The sequence below is a fragment of the Hesperophylax consimilis genome, chromosome 2 (genome assembly GCF_061612785.1).
Source record: "Hesperophylax consimilis isolate HC1 chromosome 2, BYU_Hcon_1.0, whole genome shotgun sequence".
NCBI lineage: Eukaryota > Metazoa > Arthropoda > Insecta > Trichoptera > Limnephilidae > Hesperophylax > Hesperophylax consimilis.
This window is the reverse complement of record NC_142837.1, coordinates 43,783,219-43,805,568: the sequence shown is the minus strand read 5'-3', so window position 1 is coordinate 43,805,568 and position 22,350 is coordinate 43,783,219. Positions and strand designations below refer to the sequence as shown.

Sequence of the window (22,350 nt, the reverse complement as noted above, 5' to 3'; positions counted from 1 at the left end):
AATACCAGACAACGTTCTATAGGGAATATATCGATAGGTACACCCATTTAAGACAGAAACCAGTTCAAATAAGTGAAATTAAAATACATTGACAGAAAAATAGTAATAATACACTTATATTTTTTTCAATAATATGTTATAAAGCTGTCCTTATTATCCCGGGAAACCTATCATTTAAAAGAAAAAATAGTTAATAAAATAAATAATTTCTGCCATATCCCGCAAATGGTATTGTTAACAAATGTTCATAATTTATATTGGATGCTATTAATAAAATCCTAAAAATAGGCAAAATGAATAATTCATAGTTCGCGCCGCTATCGTAACAATCGGTTTAACTTTAAAATATATATAGGAACGAGATAAAAATGAAAGTAAGTACAGTTTTCTTTCAAATTCCCCAAACAAAACAATGTGTTTTCTAAATATCAAGTTCTCTCAATTTTTCTATGATTGCAGTAAAAAATAGTAAAAATGTGATTAGCGTTTTTGACCTCATTTTTCACGTTTGTTATAATTTTTTTATTATTTAGAAAAAGTAATGTTTATTTTAATCGCATAAACCGAAAGATAATTTTATGTAGTTTCTAAAACAGTATTTGTTTTTACGGAAAATTAAAAAATAAGATGTTTATATCACATTTGAAATACACAAAAAACATTGCAAACTGAACAAAAGTGTTGAAAGTACTAAAGGGTTAAGTAAACATGCTTAAAATAGGTTTTTAAGGTGTTAGTTTGGGTTATTTAATAATCTATGCGTATTTCTTAACCTGCAAACTTAACTTTGATTGAGAAAAATTGCAACTTTAAAGCATCTTTTACCATTTTCGCCGAAAGAAATAGTTATTTCTTTGAGTAAATTAAGTTGAAACCAAGTGTTCTTTTTATTTCTTGCTAGAGCAATCCCGATGAGTTACAAAACTCACTGTAGGAGGAGAGGAACTTACAATACATAGGTGGGAATTAATAGGTACAATTTTACATTGACATTTTGATATCAACATTATAAGTGTCACATGTAAAACAGTACACAAATAGAAAAAGGGAGGTTAAGTAAATAAAATTGTTGCGTATTAATTAAGCGTGCAGCGAAATTCGTCAAGTTTGTACATTTCTTTTTGGAAATAGATCTTAACGTGATAAATGAAACGATTTAGGACTTGTGTTTGTCTTTAGCTGATGTTGTACTTACAAAAAATATCTTGTTAAATTTTTGTATATAATTAATTTTTTGATGCAATTGGATTTTGCTAATCAGATAACGCATATAATCGTCGCAGCCTAATTATTAAATATTTGACGATAATTAATATGGAAATTATTCACATTATAAATAATAGTATTATGGACACAGATGTAATGACAATCACCATTATAATAATGTACGTTAGGTTAGCATCGTTAGCTTCAGATTAAATATGTGTCATTATAATAATATTATGTCATTCGAATGTGCAGATTGTGGCGTTGAAATTAATCCATTACAAATCATCAAATAAAAATGAATTTAAAAAGTATAAAATGTACTTTGTTTACAAGAATAAAGTATTATTTTATCAACATATATGTACATATAGGTGGTAATCATTTTATTAGTGAAAAGGATGCAATTCATTTTTAGAAAGAATTCTGTCAAAACGCGGCTCTAAATTAGATAAAAAAATATGATACGACGGTCCAAACGGCAACAGAGTTAACTTAATTGACAGCCCTTCTATCGTTGCCACCATTAAATTCCATGTGCCGACTAGGAACACGAGACAAAATGTAACATTCTTTTGCAATACATACACAAGCAACTATCAGACACACTCACTAACCAATAGGATGCATGATCTGGGGAACAAGTTTGGGGGTACTATTGACATATTTACTCCATTTATAGAATTAAGGTTAATCTATACCAGCACTTTGTTGAATACTACAAATTATAGTAGCGTTGGTAATGTAGATTTAGTGATTTGTCTTATATGTAGTATTGTTCTAGTTTTTTATGTTACTATTACATGTTGTACTAATATTGTAACATATTCAGTTTAACGTTATGTAATGCTTTGAAAAGTTTTCGTATAATATTCGATGGTTCACTGTTCTTAAAATCCCTGTAAAAGTCCGACCGGGCGTAAAACCAAATAAAATAAACAGAAATTGCTGGTGTAGACAATTAAGGGTATTGAATTGTATCGTTGAAGTTCAGAAAATGAAGCATTGTTTGTGCATGGTCGTTTTTTTAAATCTATTAAAATTTCCTCCCCTGTTAGTGTCAGGTGTGTACCGGCGAATGGATTGATAACCCACTGGTACATTTGATAATCATGTGATGAAAAATTAAAATAATTCTCTTAATGTTCTCTACACTTCTGGCAATTTTAAAAAAATGTTTGAAGAAGCATCTATATCTGGGAAGACATCAAGCTGCGAGTTTTAACTTTTCTGGTCAACAGTTCTAACTTGTCAGCGAAACATTTTAGTTTTCCTGTAATTGTAATGATAATTTCGTCCGCTCTTTGCAGGCTTGAATTTGAAATGTTTAACTTCTCAAACAGATCATTAAGAACTGTTACTTCCAGCCACCAAAGTCCTCGTAAAGAAAATCAAATAATATCCGAAGAAGTATAAATGAATAGGAATTATTTGAAAGTAGCTGACGTGTACCCAGCGTTCCTGGGGGCTATCCTTAGGAGATTGACATATCCCATCATGGACTTTTCTGTAGGCATTGTAATGCTACGTGTACATACGCGAGCCGAACTTCCGAACTGAACTTCAACTTATGGGAAAGGAACGAAGCAACCGCAGATTGCGCGAAACGCCGCTTGCTTTGTTCCTTTCGCGTAATTCGTGGCTCGGTTCGCGTTTAAGTTCGGAAATGTATACGTACAATAAGATATACAACTCCGTAGTACATTATTTTGATGTATCTCACAAGATTTAGCCAGCGTTAGCAATGTAAGATTATGATCACCAAACATTGACTTTTATCTACTTTCTATGAATATAATATTCATGTTTTATATTTATAAACCTTCCGGAAGAAATTCTCTAAATGTGAGAACCCTATCAAAATCTGTTGCGTAGTTTAGAAGTACTAAGTGCACAAACAGACAGATGCGGATAGCGATTTTATTTTATGCTATTTAGAGGTAAACAATTTGAATGTAAAATATGATTTAAGATTTTCACGGCCAAAAGTATTTTTGTTATTTGTTTTTGGGGTATTATGCCGTGTTGCGCTAACTCCTTCTTTAGCCAACGTTTCGGACAGCATTGCAGTGTCCATCATCACATCTGCCCTGATGATGGACACTGCAATGCTGTCCGAAACGTTGGCTAAAGAAGGAGTTAGCGCAACACGGCATAATACCCCAAAAACAAATAACAAAAATTTGAATGTACACTATAAATAAAATATAGTTGGAATCGGAGCTCCAATTAATTGGCAATACACATTTTAGTTCCTAGGTCAATTGAATAGTGGATACCGGTCAGTAGGTGAATTCAACGCGTCGGGTTCTCACCCAGGTATTACAAAAGTAGGTTTTAATTTCATTAAATAATTTTATATTTGGGGTGTGTGATGTGAAACTAAAAAAACTATGTGATATTTTTTATTAAAATATATGTATGCATTATTTTCAAGGATATTATATCTGTTTAAAACAAAATCTATTCTCTCGAATGGGACCCTTGTTTTCGCTTCCATGAAGTGTATTAATTTGTACGGCGTAAACTGTCAACCATTAAATAAAAATGTTCTTACATTAAAAATTACATTATTATTAACTTCTAGAGAATAATAGTGGCACAACTCAAAAACGCAGGAATGCACGAATGAAAACACACAGGCTAATGAAAACACACAGGCTAATGAAAACATACAGGCTAATGAAAACACACAGGCTAATGAAAACCCACAGGCTTATGAAAACACACAGGCTAATGAAAAAACACAGGCTAATGAAAACACACAGGCTAATGAAAACACACAGGCTAATGAAAACAGACAGGCTAATGAAAACACACAGGCTAATGAAAACACACAGGCTAATGAAAACACACAGGCTAATGAAAACACACAGGCTAATGAAAATCACAAAATGTATATTTTTTTTAATTTGAGCAACTGTTTTCTGGCTTTTCTTACATATCTGGGAATTTGAAATTTCTCCCTTTTTAAGGTATTTTAGCCAAAATTCGCTTTTGTGCCAATACTGACAAATCTGCTTTTTAAGCCAATCAAATATTTTTAGGAATTACTGGCTGACGTGTAGCCGGCGCTGTTGGGGGTCATCCTTAGGAGATAGACATATACCTGAGCGGACTTTTCTGTAGGCCCTTTTAAGAAATATTATTCCGTAGTACATTATTTTGATGTATCTCATGAAGTTTGGCCAGCGTTAGCAATGTAGTGCCCGAAAATATATTTTTACGACTTGATCATAAAACATCAAATTTTTTCTCTACTTTCTATAAATATAATATCCATGTATTATATATGTAAACCTCCCGGAAGAAATTTTCTAAATGATATATAATATTTAAATCCCTATCAAAATCCGTTACGTAGTTTAGACAAAACTGAGAGCACCAACAGACAGACGCGGATAGCGACTTTATTTTATACTATTTAGAGATGCCGCCTTTTGTGCTTGTAAAAGAGATATGGAGAAGCGTTTCGGCATATTTAACTCAAAAACGTCAATTTTTAACTTGTGTCACTGTTATTCTCATTTTATTTCGAGTTTTTCAAACCGGTGATGTCATGCTTCAATATATTATAAAATTTAAAATAATAATGGATATCTCACTTATACACCTATAAGTATAATTTTGGCATAATAATGAATATTTCAATGATATTCGCAATAATACTCGGTATTGCGTGTTTGCAGAATATGTTACTTCGAATTCTCCTTTTTCCCTGTCAATTATCCTGAAATGGCACGTTTTTACACATTTTCCACAGCACTTTGCTCTAACCTTCAAAGAATCTCAAACCTTTCTCTTACCCCACCGCTTTCCTACTAGTTTTCAATCCCGAACTTTTTTCCCTCGAGTAATCCATCTGTCAAAATGTCTGCTTTGCTTTTGTTTTATACATTTTTTTTAAAATGGAACACCTTCAAATACGAGGCAAAATCTTGCATAAAATTGCCCTGTGAAAAAGAAATAGATTTGTGTAGCTTTAGTCTACTATATCTGATCTAAACTTCCAACATCCAAATTGTTGCGTTGATCTTTGAAACCAGAGCAAACATTTTATAATCAATGAATAATATTTCATCTTGACAAAGGACAGAGATAATATTTCATCTTGATAAAGGACGGAGATAATCTTTCATGTTGATAATGGACAGAGATAATATTTCATCTTGACAAAGGACAGAGATAATATTTCATCTTGATAAAGGACAGAGATAATATTTCATCTTGATAATGGACAGAGATAATATTACATCTTGACAAAGGACAGAGATAATCTTTCATCTTGACAAAGGACAGTAATAATATTTCATATTGATAATGGAAAGATATAATATTTCATCTTGACAAAGGGTAGAGATAATATTTTATCTTGATAAAGGACAGAGATAATATTTCATCTGACAAAGGACAGTAATAATATTTCATCTTGATCATTATCAATCCATTCTTCCATTGACAGAGATAATATATCATCTTGATAAACCACAGAGTAGATCTCTTATCTTGACAAAGGACAGAAATAATATTTCATCTTGATAATATTATAATATTATAAATATTATCTCATGACAGAGATAATCTTTCATCTTGACAAAGGACATAGATAATATTTCATCTTGATAAAGAACTTATAACTAGTGACTTATGGTTAGTCCCTTACAATTAAGACTTTAACTGATACTGATATTTATGACCAAGTGCTCGGAGAAAACTTACTGGTATAAAATATTGCAAATTTATTTAAAATCTCGTCAAATTGTTCATATTCCTATTAGAAACGGACTGTAGGCCTTTATGGAATGAATTGACAGATTTCCTAACATGCCAATGCGTTACGAGGACGGCGGAACACGTGTTCATACTGATATTGTCGCATTTCGTCATTATATTTATCAGGAAAAGAACATTTGCATGAACAAATGTTCAGATATTTTCTGAATGGACTATTTTATCAGGAAATGGATTGCAAACACGTTTTTAACAGGATACTCATTTTTCTCCGTGTGGGTCTTAATAAGATTGAAGGTTTTAGGTTCGATTCTTACCTTTACGCATCTTCATAAACTTAGAATAAGCTTGCCAGCGAAGTTTTTTCGAAATATCATTAATGATGTATGTTTTCCCTTTTCCAGAAATGGGGTGAACGTCGAGGGCGCCACCCACAAGCAGGTGGTCGACCTTATCAAGTCGGGAGGGGACTGCTTAACCCTCACGGTTATTTCTGTAACACAGCAGGTAAAATATTTATTCCTTAAATTAGGTAATTCATTAATGGAAAACTACGTTGATGCTAATTTTAATAATTTTTTCAAATTTTTTATCTTAGACACGGAAATGAACAAAAAAACATAATCAAAAATTAAATAGCATCCTATAAATAACTTTTGCTAACCATGTTTCTTTATGTTGACGCCTCCCACCCTTCATCTCCCAAATCTCCACCCCACTACCCCCACATAACAATGTCTAATTATTTCTGGGCCTTAAGTGTCAGCTACACTACTCGCTTCGACGCTTCGACGAAGTCCTCGACGAAGTTAGCCGAAGTTCGAAGTGCGTGCCCACACACTCTTGCAACTTCGCGAGTAACTCAGTCCAACCAGTCAGTGATTGGTTTATTTATGCCGTGCCGCTTCGAGTCCTTTGACTCGGGCGCATTTACTGACAACAATCGGAAGTCGGGCGAAGCGAAGCGAAGTTGCCCGAAGCGAAGCGAAGTTCGTGCCCACACTATCGTATTCGGTCAACTTCGATCAACTTCGCGAGTAGTGTAGCTGGGCTATTACAAATCTCCCTGCAATCGGAGGCAGATCGGTGCAGTGGTGGGGAGCACCCTATCACCGCGTGAGTAGACAAATCGGCCGTAACTCCGAAATCGAATTGAGTGTAGTGGAATAGCGTTGATTTTGTTTTTTTTTCAGTTTAATACTGTAGGTGTGTAGAGAAGACGCCAATTTTACCTCCACCACCACTCCCTAAATCGCCTTCGATTGCGGGGAGGTGTGTAAGGCCTTTGTTAGTTTTAAAACTAGCAGATGTATACCCGGCCTTGCTGGGGGTTATCCTTAGGAGATAGACATATACCATCGTAGACTTTTCTGTAGGCCTTTTTAAGATATATATTTCCGTAGTAGATTATTTTGATGTATCTCATGAAGTTTGGCCAGCGTTAGCAATGTAGTGCCCGAAAATATATTTTTACGACTTGATCATAAAACATCAACTTTTTTCTCTACTTTCTATAAATATAATATGCATGTATTATATATGTAAACCTCCCGAAAGAAATTTTTTATATGATAGTGAAAACCCCATCAAAATCCGTTGCATAGTTTAGAAGAGCTAAGCGCACAAACAGACAGACGCAAACGCGGATAGCGACTTTGTTTTATACTGTATAGAGATGCTAGGAATGACAGACGAGGACGTGGCAACATGGTAGCGAATTATATAAATAGTGTTTTCGCGTACACTATAAAATAGAACAAAATTTATTTAGAACCGTATTATTTCCATTTCATTTAGGTTCTTTTGGTAAGTTTCTTATTTAGTATGATCAACTTTTGCTGCAGATTGAAGGCTTTCTTTAGAAATTTTGTTGAAACTACAGACCAAGAATACCGAACCCTGCCGTTTGCTATTTTCTGCAATGACCTTGCAACTTTTTAGCAAATGTATTTCCCAATATACAAATGACTTAATTTTCTCCTCTAGCTACTGGTGAATCTACACTACCACTTTTGTATATGGGGTCGCGTGACTTTTAACAGGCTCCTCTTGTAATAGGTTTTCATATTTTTATTATAGTTAAATAAAATCCTGGCCAATAAATCTTATTTTACTTTTAACAGTTTTTATTGGACTGTCTACATTTCTTCTTCAATTTCTCCATCCGTTTCTATGAACTTCTTCAATCAATCAAATCTTTGCAAAGTTTTTAAATCTCAACTGTCAATTTTCAAACTGTAGATACTTTTTGAATAGTTCTTGTGTGGAATCGATCGCTCAGTTCATTGATGTAATTGATGGGTCAAGTTTCAGATTGATATGTTATTTCATAGCGGAATCTCGCATTGTGAATAACTAAGAGAAAAATCGTTAGTTTATATGAAATGTACACCTTTGTGCTTTTGTTCTTAATCCGATGGTGGAACTCAATTTTCGCAAATTTTTGTGTAATAGAAGCTATTTGAGGGCTTAGTTTTAACAATTTGAAAATTGCATTTTCTAAATCTGTTGTTGGTTAACCCTTCCAGGAGGCAGAAAGACTGGAGCCGTGTGACGATGGACCCGGCTACAGCTACGTGGACTACAGCGAGAAGCGCTCACTGCCCATCTCCGTGCCGGACTACCAGTGCGTTGACCGCGCCGGACAGAAGTATGTTGCCTTCAACATCTACATGGCCGGCCGCCACCTCTGCTCGCGCCGCTACCGGGAGTTCTCCAACCTGCACGCACAACTCAAGAAGGAGTTTGCAGGTATTGCAACTGAACCTAACCTAACCATCTTTATTCACAATATGGATTCCAGAACACTATCGTTTGTAATAAAGACAATGGGACACCACGGCACAAGATAGTCGGAATTAGGTTACTGGTCATCATTTACTGCCCTAAATATTGTTAATGACAATGATCATGCTACACTACTAATTGGTGAAATAAATTTGATGTGATCATCTACGCCTGATCCCTGTGGGAAACCGTTTTTGAAGTGATCAATATAATTTATATATTCTTTTCATATTTTCAGGCTTCAATTTTCCGAAACTGCCCGGAAAGTGGCCGTTTGCCCTCAGTGAACAACAGTTGGATGCTCGTCGGAGAGGATTGGAGCAATATTTAGAAAAGGTAATTGTAAAATTATTGTGACATATTAAAAATTGACTAACATGGCACCGATTTATTAATTGGTGTTTTGAATTTTTATTTTCTTGAAATACTTTTGTTGTTACTAACTAAATTACAATATTGTATTCTAGGTTTGTGCTGTGCGGGTCATAGCCGAATCCGATCCAATCCAGGAGTTCCTCACGGACTCTGATGACTCCATCACCGCCTCTCCCGTTGACTTGAAGATCCTCCTGCCTGACCGCGAGGTGGTCACAGTCTCCGTAAAGAAGTCCACCAACGCCGAGGACGTATACCGGGCCGTGGTCGAGAAGATTGGCCTGTCCAAAGCAGTGGCCAAATATTTCTACTTGTTTGAGATTATAGAGTACAATTTTGGTGAGTGTAATTCATGTAATGTACAAGGATAAGTCAAAAATGTTTTACGCTTTTCGTTCTACAATTTAATTACAAAAAGTTAGGGGTTCAACATGTACATCATTTTCTACATCACCTCCCTTCTCAACGCACTTGGTCCAGCTGTCCACAAGCTTGCGAATTCCTTCCAAGGAGAGGGTTATCGTTCGGTCGCAAAGTCATTTTTGCACTTCATGCATATGTAAGTCTGTGGGAAATTGTCGACCTTGCAGAGCGTCCTGAGCGGCCCAACATGTTCCAGTACCTCAAAATTTAAGTTGTTGATCTTTTTATGGGTAGAATAATGCTCGATGTTCAAAGAAGACGCTACCTCACCGATGGTAACTTGCTTATTCACTACAACCTTTTCTCGAGCTTGCTTAATGTTGTTGTCCATCCATGGTGGAGGTTGAAGGGTGTCTTATTCTTTCTTCGTGCGACACACTTCTCCGGCCATTTTTAAACTTCTTGCTCCTAGTAAAAAAACACTTTAACTGATTGTTCCCGTATTGTGATTAAAAGTCTATGATGAATTTCAGCCTCTTTCACATCCCCCGACCAGATAAAAACTATCTCTGCTCGTTGTTCCTCCTTGGTGCTAGCAGAGCGGACGAGTTTAAACTGTAATAGCCGGAAGGCAAATCCTGCAATCGTGATAAAATTAAAGTACGCATGCGTAGAAGGCAATATGACAACCTCGAATATGTGTTATGGCGAATGTGTAGATAATTTTTGACTCGCCCTGATAGATACAAATTAATGGATTGAATTGCAGTGTAGATAACGAAGTCAGTTTTGTGACCTTGTTTGTTTATGTCATATCTTTATCACTCTACTTCCGGAGTTTGCGGAACTTGTAAACCCACTGTTGTCCCACTATATTTTTTTAAATCCATTTTATCATAAATTAAATTTTTTAAAAAAATTTTTTTTTTTATTATTGATACATTATTTTACAGTATTTCATATCTTAATTCAGTAATGTTGGCCTCACTGGGTTATTTACCCGTGCTGAGGCCCCCATTTTAAAATATACGAATTTATACATTTAAACAAAAAACAACATTAAAATAAAGATAAATTTTAATAATGCATTTCAAGAAATCAGTTTATTTTCATTTTTACAGTCAACACCCATACATAACTAACGTTCATAAAAAAAATAATAATTTAACGTACATAAAAAAAAATCAGTGTTTATTATTTTTGCACTTCAATGGTAATGAACCTGCAACACGGCTGTCAATATTTTTATATGATACCATGCAAGAATACTGAATGCCCGGAACCAGTGGGATTATGCCATCCACAGTTTTTAGGGAAGTTGTGTTGTGGGACTGAAGGAAATAGGGAATCTTGCTCTTAACTCAATGGAAGTTGGAAGGATAGAAACATTGGATATCAGAATCCAATTGACCATGCATCACTTTCTTCATTTTATAACTGTACCTACCGCTATTTATAAGAATCATTATTTATGCAGATATTTTTGTACAGAGCGTAAACTTCAGCCCGAGGAATGTCCCCATGCCCTGTACATCCAGAACTATTCCACCGCCTCCAGCAGTTGCCTGACTGTGAGGAAGTGGCTCTTCAACCTGAACATCGAGGCGGAAATGCTGAGGGATGATCCACAAGCCGCCAGCTTTGTTTTCTGGCAGGTTAGTTCAATCTCACCTAAAATAATTTGTTGAGTGTAATCATTTTTTTGGAGTTCCTCAAGGTACTGTTCTTGGACCACTATAAAAGTTACTATTAAATTTTTTTATAGTTTTCTTTACACCTTTAAATGGTAGTATTTAGTATTTCTCATTTCTCCATTAGCCAATCTTTTGTTGTATTTTAGGCTGTGGAAGAGGTGAACCGTGGAACCTGTGTGGCCGGTGAGCGGCTGTACCAGCTGAAGGCCCTGCAGGACTTGTCCCGCTGCCCCGAGTATCTGGCCCTGGCGCGCACGCTGCCGGGCTATGGACGAGCTCACCTGCCGCCCTGCCAGACTGACTCTCGCAAGGAAGGCAAGGTCATGCCCACTGTCGGTGAGTACTCTAACCAGCATTGGATGTGTAATATTATGAACTCGTCTTCTTCATATTGTGAAAGATAGTTGGTGGAGGTGAAAGTAGGAGGCTGCGGTTTTTCAGCCAGTCGACGGTATCAGGAGTCAATTGGTTTAGTAATGTGCCTTTTATGTGTTCTTTCATTCACAGTGAGGTTGTCTCCTCAATTTTTATTTTAAATTTATTATATTTAAAAAGTTGAAAATTACAGCTTTCAAAGTGAACTTGCGTAAAAGTATGCGTGTCTCGTGACGTCACACAAGACGCAATTCATAATTCAAATGGCAGAACTGCAGTACCGATGCTGTGCTCTGTTATGTGACAAGCTGAAAAATTCGAAAGTTCCGTCCTCAGCATGCTTTAATTAATATTACAATACATTTGTAAAAAGATGAAATTTCAATGTAGGAAACCATCTCATTTAGAATCGTTTAGGCCCCGTTGACTGCATCAAATTCTGTTTAGTACCACTTCTTCCAAGGTGAGAGAAAACCCTTCTCTTCTCACTGATTGTCATGCATTGATTGTTTTGTTTATTTGTAGGTTTCTCATCGCTAGCCCTTCACGCCTGCAGAGCAGACGGCTCACTGGAGACACCCCCACAGGTCCTGGAGTTCCTGCCCAGCCAGTGGGAGCCTGACCCCAGCAGCGGCTGTCTGCGGGTGCACTGCAAGCGCCCTGACAGACCCCCGCGCTGCCTCAACATCATCACACCATATGTGAGTTAGAGTCATTATCCAACCAACTAATAATCTTTTTTGCAACAATATTCCAGTTACAAACGTTTGCAGTCTGATACTAAGTCAGTGTTTATTTTTCCAGTTCCAGTACCTCAGCGACTGCCTGGACAGGATAGCGGAGGAGGCCAAGTGGGTGGACACGGGGGAATAACATCCCCCGGCTCCCGACCCTCCCTCCCCCTCCCCCATCGTCCCAACTACAAACCCCCACCCCCGTCCCTCCACTGAGCCAACCTAGAACAATTCTCATTGTCTTATTATTGTTGTCTTCTTGTTCTACTTGTTAAGCGGTTAGCTGTTGCTAGACAAATAAACAAAACAACACCAAAAATATGTAACGCAAAATTGATTCCTGCAAAAATTAGTATTCTTCTTTTCTCTGGCCGTATACTTTAGGCTTCTTTACCAAAATGTTATTGACTGTAAATTTTATTTCTGCAGCAGTAGAAAAATTGTATATTGTTGGCTTACAACTTGTAAATATACCGAAAATTTTAATAGTTAACATGCACTTAAAAAAAAAAACATTTTGCATCAGTCAAATAATAATAATGAGAATTAAGTATTTCAGTTTCCGGAAATGAAAAATAATACATTTTGATAGTTGTTTTGTTAAAATTAAAATCGATTGTTTTCTTTGCGGCCGTTGTTGTGAAAAAAAATTTTCATCTCGTATTTAACCTAAAATGTATTATTAGGTTCTTAGTTTGGGTTTAATTAAAAAAAAATTAAAATAACTAGCCTAAATTCTTTTTTATTATAATGTCAAAACATGACGTGAAGGAAAGACATCAAATTATCAGTATTTTTTTTTAACAAAATAGCTGTTCAAATGCATTATTTTCCATTTTTAGTTACTAAAATAGTTTTCTCGTTACTATCAAGGATGATGGATTGACATGAAGCATTTCTATTCAATATTAAGCACTGTCTTCTAAGTGTTATGGTTTTGTTGGTTAAGTTTCATCAACTTTACAAATTTTGCTGTGTGCGTAGAACAAAAAAGAACACACAAAATGCAATTTTGTGATCCAAAAGTCTGATCATTCTTCACTTAAATTTCATGTGTTTTACCATCATTAGGAAATTCAAATGGGATGGCAATATACAATGTCATGCAAGTGTCAGAGTGTAGGATATATCTTACCTATGTAACATAGTGTTTGTTTCATCACTTTTCATGACTTTACATCACTTTTTAAAGGCATTTCGATGAGTTATCCGGTCACCAACAGAAAGGAACTAAGTCAGTGGCGACATTGGTTTCTGTTTAAATCTATATGGAAGGCATTTCTAGTTATATCCGTCTTTTCTATGGCTGTAAAAATTAAGCAAAAAATGTGCGTGCTAATATTTTTGCACTAATTTGTGACTTGTGTATACTTTGCGGCTGACTGTTTTGCCGCCATAATCAAAAAGGCAGCTACAAATTTTTAAGTCACATTCTGACATACAAGACCTTTCATCTATTATAATAAAAAGGGCATCAGAATGTGACTTCTGCAAATGTTTAGCTGCCATTTTACTTTTGACGGCAGATGGTTCATTCTTTGTACCATCATTTTATTAAGGTTTCATTTGCTGACTGAATTTTTTTATTATTATTTATATCTCTTAAGTGAAACACAGTTGTTATTGTTATTATTTCTTGTTATCGGCGGAGTGCTCTATGTATTGCCTCTCTCTATTTGGTTTATAAAAAACATTAGCCGTTATCTGGCAACCAATTAAATAAAGTAACCAAATATGGCTAGTTTTCATGTTGAATTTTGACACCAGAATGAGAATGATAATGAAGTTGTCTCTGTACATTTTACGCAATGATTTTTTTTCATACCAATTTCCATACGGTAACTATATCGGAACCATATGAAAAATCTTAGCTTTACACTGTCGTTATTTTCATACTTACGATTTCGTGGAGATAGTTGCCATTAGAGAAGAAATAATATTTTGTACCAGTACTAAATAGTTAAAAAATGGCGACAAATCATCAAAAATACATGCGAAATTCACAGTAACAAATGCAAAGTAATGTCCGGTTTCAATTAAATGCTCGGCAATTGCCGATTTGTCATGGTGGCTGAGTTTACATGCTCTGAAGTGTTCAAAGTTCTCGGAAGTGTGAAGTGTTCTTAACTGATTGCTATGAAATTTCACACAACGTTGCATTTAAATAAGCGTGTGTTTTTATATAATATATAGATATCACCTGTGGCAGGTAAAAATAAGCTTTTTTTCGAAAAGAGCAGTCAGTTTCACAATCATGCTATTTGAAAAACCGCGCCATCTGTTGGACGTAAAAGCTACACACACTATTGTTTCTCTATCTGCATAGACAGACTGAGCCACAGCAGCGCGTGGCGGGGTACAGTTAGTAAACACATATATTCCATTTTTATTGTAACGACATTTCTTTAATAAGTTTTCAAGACCCATCAAAAAGTAAATATTTATCCCATATAAATAAAAATCGGATATGTTTATTCGAGACACTATCTTGGTTACAAACCAATTCTTTAGAACTTTGTAATCATTCAAAAAGATAGCTGCCAAAAATATGGAGAAAATTATTTGCAAGATGGTGTTGTTAATTCTGAATTTGAAATATGATGTGTAATAATTAGGTCCCAATGGTCGAGCGGTTAAAGACATTGTCCTTGTAAGACAGAGATCCTGGTTTCGATTCCTAGTTAACCACTCAGAACATTATAACGTCAAAAGACGTAAATACGATAATAGCGGTCAAGACATTAGAACGTCTTTTCACGTAAACGCGCGAGATTTTACAAAAATCGATTTATTTCCATCACTAGTATACGGATTGCCATGATTTAAAAAACAGAGTATCGATAATGAATAACGCTACGCGTCTGTATTCAAGAATATCTATGGAACGTAGAGGTGCATTATCTAAGCCGATTGGATCTGTCATCTTGTTCGTTCATAATTTATTGCGTTTCTAAATAATTTATTAAAAATATTTTAGTTTGGACGGTTAATATTTTGAGGTGACTAATAGTTTTTAATTATATTTCTTCAATATATAAAGTGTTATTTCTTTATGATACTCAGAAAAAAGTACATTTTTCACGGCTTTGAAATAATGGTCAGCGATTTTTACATATTTTTGACGTTTTCATAAAATGTATATTTAGAAACGCAAATATTTACGTATTACAACACAATACGATAGTGGATTTCATAATCTTTCCAAAAAAAATTTTAGAATGAGGCTACGTTTCCCAAAACGTGAGTTATGAAGCTTTTAGCAAAACTCGTAAATAACACAAACATTTTCACGTTTTGACAGTTCTCAAAGGAACACACAGTAAATAAAAGTCTTTGTCTGAGAGGTTAAGACCGTTATTTAAACTGTATGAAAATCGGTAGCAAAAGAGAACACATCGTTTTTTCATCCTAAATAAACATGAAAGGAAGACTTATGGAAATTGGAGAAAAAAAAGCATCATCATGTGAAATGCCAATCAACTTCATATTATTTATTTTATAATTTTGCCTTTGCCGAGAGCTGAGGAAGGTGAAGGTTGGGAAGTACCTGTCTTTTCAAAATCGATTGTAAAAATCTCTTCATTTTTTGTGTTCACATTTTCAACAGATCAATTTCATGTATTTTGCATCAATAGTACAATGTATCAATCTGTCAACCCTTTTATAACCATTAATGCAAATAAAATAATCCAATTTCGTTACAATTGCTGCTATAATAGTTGTTATTTTTAAAATACACGTTTATTTTGTATAAGGATGGAAATAGTGCGATGCGTATATCGATCGCATACCGTCGGTCGTTGACTGTCAGTAACATGATGATGCCATAGTGCTGCGCCGACATCGCTGAGGAAAGTCTTAAATTAAATAAATTGTTTTTATTAATATCGTTTTCATCAAATACTGGAATAATTTCCTCACACACTTAAAACCTAGCATCCCAATATTTATATAATTATTAGACAAGTCCCAAAGAGGTAAGTGAAGATGCACCTCAGTAATAACCCGCTCTGTCAATATTCATGTTATGGCACAGACCCACGCAGGGCCATGATTTAACGCGGTGACCGCTCCCAATAGAAATGGTGAGTGCGTCGGTAGACCTGGATTGAAGGTCCCCGTACGCGGCACGTAGCATCTCGTTTGCTGCGCAACCATCAGAGTAACACATTCTTTCTTTATTATATTAGCGTACACAACCAACATGCGTGACCGACGTACGCATCCCACTATTTCCTGGTTAAGATCTTGAAGCACCACAAATTACGCTAACACTCTTTTTCGTGTGATAAAGTAATTTAATTTTCATGCTGTTTTGAAAATTCAAAGAATTTATGGGGTTTTAAAAAAAATGTATAGTTTCATAAAAAATAATGTTTTTTTGGTGGCATTTTACAAGCAAATGTATGAATTTTTTGGCACTCAAAAGGTTAAGACAAATTATTTGTTTGCACCTGTACATACGCAATATGAATATGAATAAATACTTTTGTTTGTAAAAAACAATTTTTTTTCAAGAAAGACATAAATACAATATTGAATATATATATACGGCCGCAAACAAATAATTTGTCGTAACATGGTATTCCTTGCAAAAAACGTATTTTAATTAAACAAATTAATTAACGCCATCTATGAACGCATAGATTATAATGAGCGTCAAGTTAAACCTTAAATCAAAAGATATATTAGCACCAAACTTTACAGCAATTTTTTGGCTGATCTTCTAAAAGCCCATTTCAATGACCAATATTAAATGAAGCCATGACCAATGTATATATTAATTTGTATCTTGTCTTACAATTTGTTTCCTTTTTAACATTTGTTGGCAGCTATCGGTAGATGGCTAATTTTGAATTCAAATTGAGCTGGTTGATATTATATGCGATAAAAAGGATTTATTTTGAACACATTTACGATAAATTATAGACAGACATCCGTAATGGTTTATACATTTTACTTTGAGTTTGTAGTCCATTTTCAAATGTATTATCAAAGATTTTTTTTTTGCTCACTTTTAATGACTTTATAAATTTATTAATGGTTTTGATAGCTGTCAAATATTATTTGTATAAATAAAATAGAAAAATTCATGTAAATTTTTATCATGTGCAGCGTGTTAATTTTATACGAAAATTACCCATTTACGCAAGTGTCAAATTATATTTTGTTGAATTTCTCTAAACCATTTAATTTTTGTTTATTACTGTTGTGATGTAAAAATCAAGGTTAAAAAACGATACATTATGACGTCATGTGTCGCTTCAATTTTAAATACTACTTTATTAAATACCTTTGTAAGTGGTTGAAGATTACTTCTTACATGATATCTTTTCTTATCTCTTGAATTATTTAACATTATTATGTATTAATTTATTGGATGATGAAATTTTTTTAAAGTGAATTGAATTCGGCAAGAAACTACACTAAATAAAAAGATTTTTTGTTAATGCCAACATGTAGACCATACTACTTGATAAAGTGACATTTTTTTATTTTTGTCCTTGACTAACCCAGTAGAGGTAATATCCAAAGGCAAAATGAATGTATTAGGACGACACTGCATTTGCAGTGCTTTGTACTGTGAATAGGCACACTTCAACACTGCAAATGAAGGGCTCAGGCTCCTAGGGGTTAAAATCACATGTATATGAATTTGGCACTCAACAATCAAAAAAATAATATATACAAGAAGTTGGTTTTGTTTAATGTACTTACATATTATACTGTATAAAACTTCCATTATACGTTTTGTGATACTTTTTGATGCCTTTTCTAGTTGAAATTTGGTCAAATTGATTTGAACGGTGGTTTGTTTGGTCTGGAGATGTTTGCTAATTAAAACCGTTAATTACCTACTTCGAAGAAGCATTCTACTAAGTGAAAGTATTAAACATGTTTAAAATTAATACAAATTACATTAAATATTATATTTTATATAGTTGGGAATATTTGATAGTCACTTTGAAAGACTTCAACATAAATATGAAAATTTATTAAAAAGGGTAATTTTTACTTAAAAACAAAATATTAATCATATTTATATATTGTTTCATGGCCACAAGTACGCCATATACATACTATTAAAGAAGATTTCATATAAAATTGGCTACATTTTAGGGATAACTTGTATATTAATTTAATTAATGTATTGTAATGTTTAAACTATAACCCCCTTACTAATAAACGTGTTTTAAAGTTTACGCAACCATTTTCCATACATTGATAGTTGTTAGAATCAGTTGTGTAAAATTTTAAAACATGTTTATTAGTAAGGTCCTAAATCTATTAAACAGTTACTAAACATTTAAGAATCTTATAGTATTAGTAATGTAAACCTTTATTATTGTTAGTTGAAAAATTCTCCTAAAATACAGAGTTTTAGATAACTGTGGGATATATTTTTAGGGAATTCCTAATAATATGAAAGTCTCGCTTCAATCGAGTTCATATTAGCCTTTTTACTCTCCGATTAAACATATTTTATGAGACGTTATGATAAAACATTAACGATAGTAAAATATTATAACGCCAGCAGATTTCAATAAAACATTGAAGACGGGTTATTTCAAATGATTTGAAGAATTCATCGAATTTCACGGTTGATTTTCAAGTTCTGTGAAGGTTCTATTCAAGTTCTGTTATTATATAATTATTGACCAGTTGTTTCACAACACTGAAATGATAAAAGAACTTGAATTGAACTCTAACAGAACTTGAAAAATAATTATGAATGTTGATAAATTGTAATTCTGTGAAACAACCCGTCCTAAGATTATCATCTTCAACTTCAAAGCAAGGGATAAAATTTCTTCCAATATATATATATATAATTTAATTTTGTAAATACAGTGAAACTCGTTTAAGAAGTTCTCGCTTAAGAAGTTTTCATGCTTAAGAAGTTTTGTTTTTCGGTCCCTTGAAATACCATAAGAAGTTTTATCCAAAACTGCTTCCAGCCTAAGAAGTTGTAAAAGTTCAGCAGTGAATTCATCACAAACGAAAACTAGTAGCGAAATAAACCTGAAAATGTCCTTTTTTCCGAAAAGTCATAAAATTGTCACTTTGTTATTATTGTCTGCATCACATTGAGGTTTAGAAGTTCAACAGTAAAACTGTCATAAACCAAAACTAGCGTCACAACTTAGGTACCTTATTTCAAGTCAAGTCATAAAATGTACAACTTTGTTGTAGTAGATTATGTGAGTTACACGGTGGCAGTTCAAGTTTTTTGTGTTTGCTATGATTGAAAAAACTATTGATGTTGTTGTCGCCGGAAACAATAAAATAATTTTAATTCATTTTGTGTATGAATTTTAAAAATAAATAATATTAATAACCATGACTTCAAATATAAAAATAATAATCTTTATTTAAAAAATTGCCAAATTTGGATTCCGCGTAAGTAGTTTTTTTGTCCGGTCCCTTGGAAAACTTCTTAAGAGAATTTCACTGTATTTCATTGGTAAAAATACAGAAACAAAATGATAATTAACAATGGAAGTATGTTACTACTGTTTGTGTGAACTTGAAGATTTAAGAAATGGAATGTCATATTTGGTAGTGGCTTTCAATGAGCGAGGAATTTGTTTACAGAATAACCGCGTGTAAAACTCACTTTGATAATGTTACGTTAGTTTTAAAGTGTCGTTTTTATAATTAGGCGTTAGACCCATTCTGGAAACTAAGTATTAGGCCAATCAGATCCCAATAATGGTAAATTAATGTGATAAAATGTATTGTATTATTATTATGTCTGACAAAATGTGTGGAAACATTGTAACATCTGCTTGGCGCAGTCAAATAAGCCATCTAACTTTATTGTTTTATAAGTGTGATGTTCTGCTCTTGAAATATCTTCTTTATTCATTAAATAACCTCACATGGCTCTCGTGGTTTGGCACTCGGTCTCTCCTTTATAGAATTTGAAGCTTGCTGAGTGTGAGGCTATGGAAATAATGTTACATTGGTTTTAAAACTACTTGGTGACACTAATTTATGAATGATACTAGGATTTAACACAAAAAATAGATATATCGATGGAGGTTTTGGAATTAGGGATAAGTGGAAATATTTCCCTTTCGAATACATACAGTTTAGATTAGGTACCTAACTACATATTATATTTATTGTTACGCCTAGACTTTTCAGTTCTCTCTTAAAATCAAATAACAGGACAAATCAGAAGCACTCATTTTTCCAATTCAGTAATGTTGACAATCGTTTTATTTCTATCTACATACAATGAAAGTGTTCATTCTTATGCGTGGATTTACACATAGTTTACCAATATTATTTGTCCAATTTTCACGACTGAATTGTTTATCCAGTAAAACTATGTATCACAAGCCCTCTAAGTAAACCTTTTTTACTTTCTCTACCTAATTAAGAATATTTAACATTTTAAGCTATGTTATGCCATAATCATTTCACATTCATTCTCCGGGATAAGTATTTACAGATCAATGAACACAGAAAACTAAAATTATTTGCAGAGTGCAAATGTTCAGTAATATTAAATATTGTGTAACATAAAGGGGTTGAGTCACCGCCATCCTTATTAATACAGGCCATGCTGTGGAAACTGAACTGAAAGAGACCTGTTAAAGAGGACTTAAGTAATATACCCGGCTAAACCCAGTGAAAGAAGTGCAGTTTCTACAAGGTGGCTTATATTAAATAAAGATGGCGTTGGATGAGTGTAATGTCGTATGATTCAATGTTCAGTTTGCTGTCATATAACCGATAGATTATTGTTGATCAGCTCGTTTTGCTTTATTGGAAATAAGAGCAGAGTCTGCTTAGTTAATTTTAAAGAATCATAATTTGTTAATGTATTCTGACATAAACTTGCGCATGTGCGTTCCGAAGTTTACTGTGTTTGTGTCTCAAAGTTTTTAAGAATATTAATTATTTTTAGTATATTCGCTTTAAGAACATCTCAATACATTCCTTTGCATTTTAGTTACAGTTTCTCAAGATAAACCTCTGTTTCTATTGTGTAATGTTTGTGTTCCTGACAAGTAGAATTAGCCTTACTGAATGCAATATTAGAAGTAGTGGAGCGGGGAGTTGGGTGGTGACAGCCCAGCCCTAGTCCTGAGGCAGCAGTGTTTCGTATTTTAAATCAAACATTTGTATTGTATCTATATTATTATTATCATGAATTCCTAGTAATAAACTGTATATTATCATAATTATTACAAAGCAAATATATTTACTTAGAATATAAGGAATTAAAATAAATTTATGTTAACAAGTCTTATTTTTTTAATTGGTATTTTGTTTTGACAATATCTTAGTCGTATCATTAGGGTGACAAAAGTAAGCATACCCAACTGAAAATCAGAGAAGATTCTTCGCACCTCACTGTTCTGTTCTGCTGTCTGGGGAGACCAGATAATAGCCAAGATCCGATAGCAGAGGGCAAAAAAAATTGAATTAATGAGAATTTATTTATTTTTATTTTATTTATTTAATACATGTTACATTATTTTGAAATTTACATAAAGTAGATATAATGAATCACCATACTAGGCGGCTGCCTGTTTCATGGTGACCAATTGAGTGTAATTAAAATCAGGAATTTGAATGAAGCCAAGACACAAGGCACAAGGCCAAGGCACTACAGTCTGCTAAAAGGCATACTGCTGATAGCTCCTTTGTAACCTTTCTCAACAACAACAAATAAGTTATAATGAAGCTCTCAGTGGCAGGGATTCAGAATTGAAACATTGCTTGAAATGTCAGCTTGTTAAGTGAACAGATCTTCCCCACCACCTTCAGCCTCAAAACATACCCCGGTTGGGGACGCCAGTCTCACTGGCTCCAACGGTTAGCTCTTGTGGGGTATTCCTTGCAAAAAAGGGTATGCTCCACTTCACGTCATTATTACGTAACCAGCCAAGTATATTTTAATTCAAGACTGTTGAAACGGTGACTGGATAGCTCGTCAAAATAACAATTCAACCCAAATTTAAAAAGTGATGAAACAAAAAATTAGTTTAGGTCATCATTTTTTTATCACCTTTTAAAGGTGCGTTAAATTGTCATTGTATTGAGTTCATCACTGAACTGTTAAAACA

At 33.9% G+C, this 22,350-nt stretch overlaps 1 protein-coding gene across 1 annotated transcript in view; it reads left to right on the top strand.

Annotated features, from left to right (window-relative positions):
* Snx27 (sorting nexin 27) overlaps window positions 1-21,526 on the top strand; it is a 99,295-nt gene extending 77,769 nt beyond the window's left edge. The window contains exons 2-9 of the mRNA XM_089642962.1: window positions 6,342-6,444; window positions 8,466-8,688; window positions 8,963-9,060; window positions 9,192-9,438; window positions 10,954-11,117; window positions 11,303-11,492; window positions 12,057-12,232; window positions 12,336-21,526. Of these exons, the coding sequence (XP_089499088.1) occupies window positions 6,342-6,444; window positions 8,466-8,688; window positions 8,963-9,060; window positions 9,192-9,438; window positions 10,954-11,117; window positions 11,303-11,492; window positions 12,057-12,232; window positions 12,336-12,404 (1,270 nt within the window). The 3' untranslated portion in view covers window positions 12,405-21,526. The remainder of the gene's footprint in view (window positions 1-6,341; window positions 6,445-8,465; window positions 8,689-8,962; window positions 9,061-9,191; window positions 9,439-10,953; window positions 11,118-11,302; window positions 11,493-12,056; window positions 12,233-12,335) is intronic.
* The last annotated feature ends 824 nt before the right edge of the window (window positions 21,527-22,350 follow it).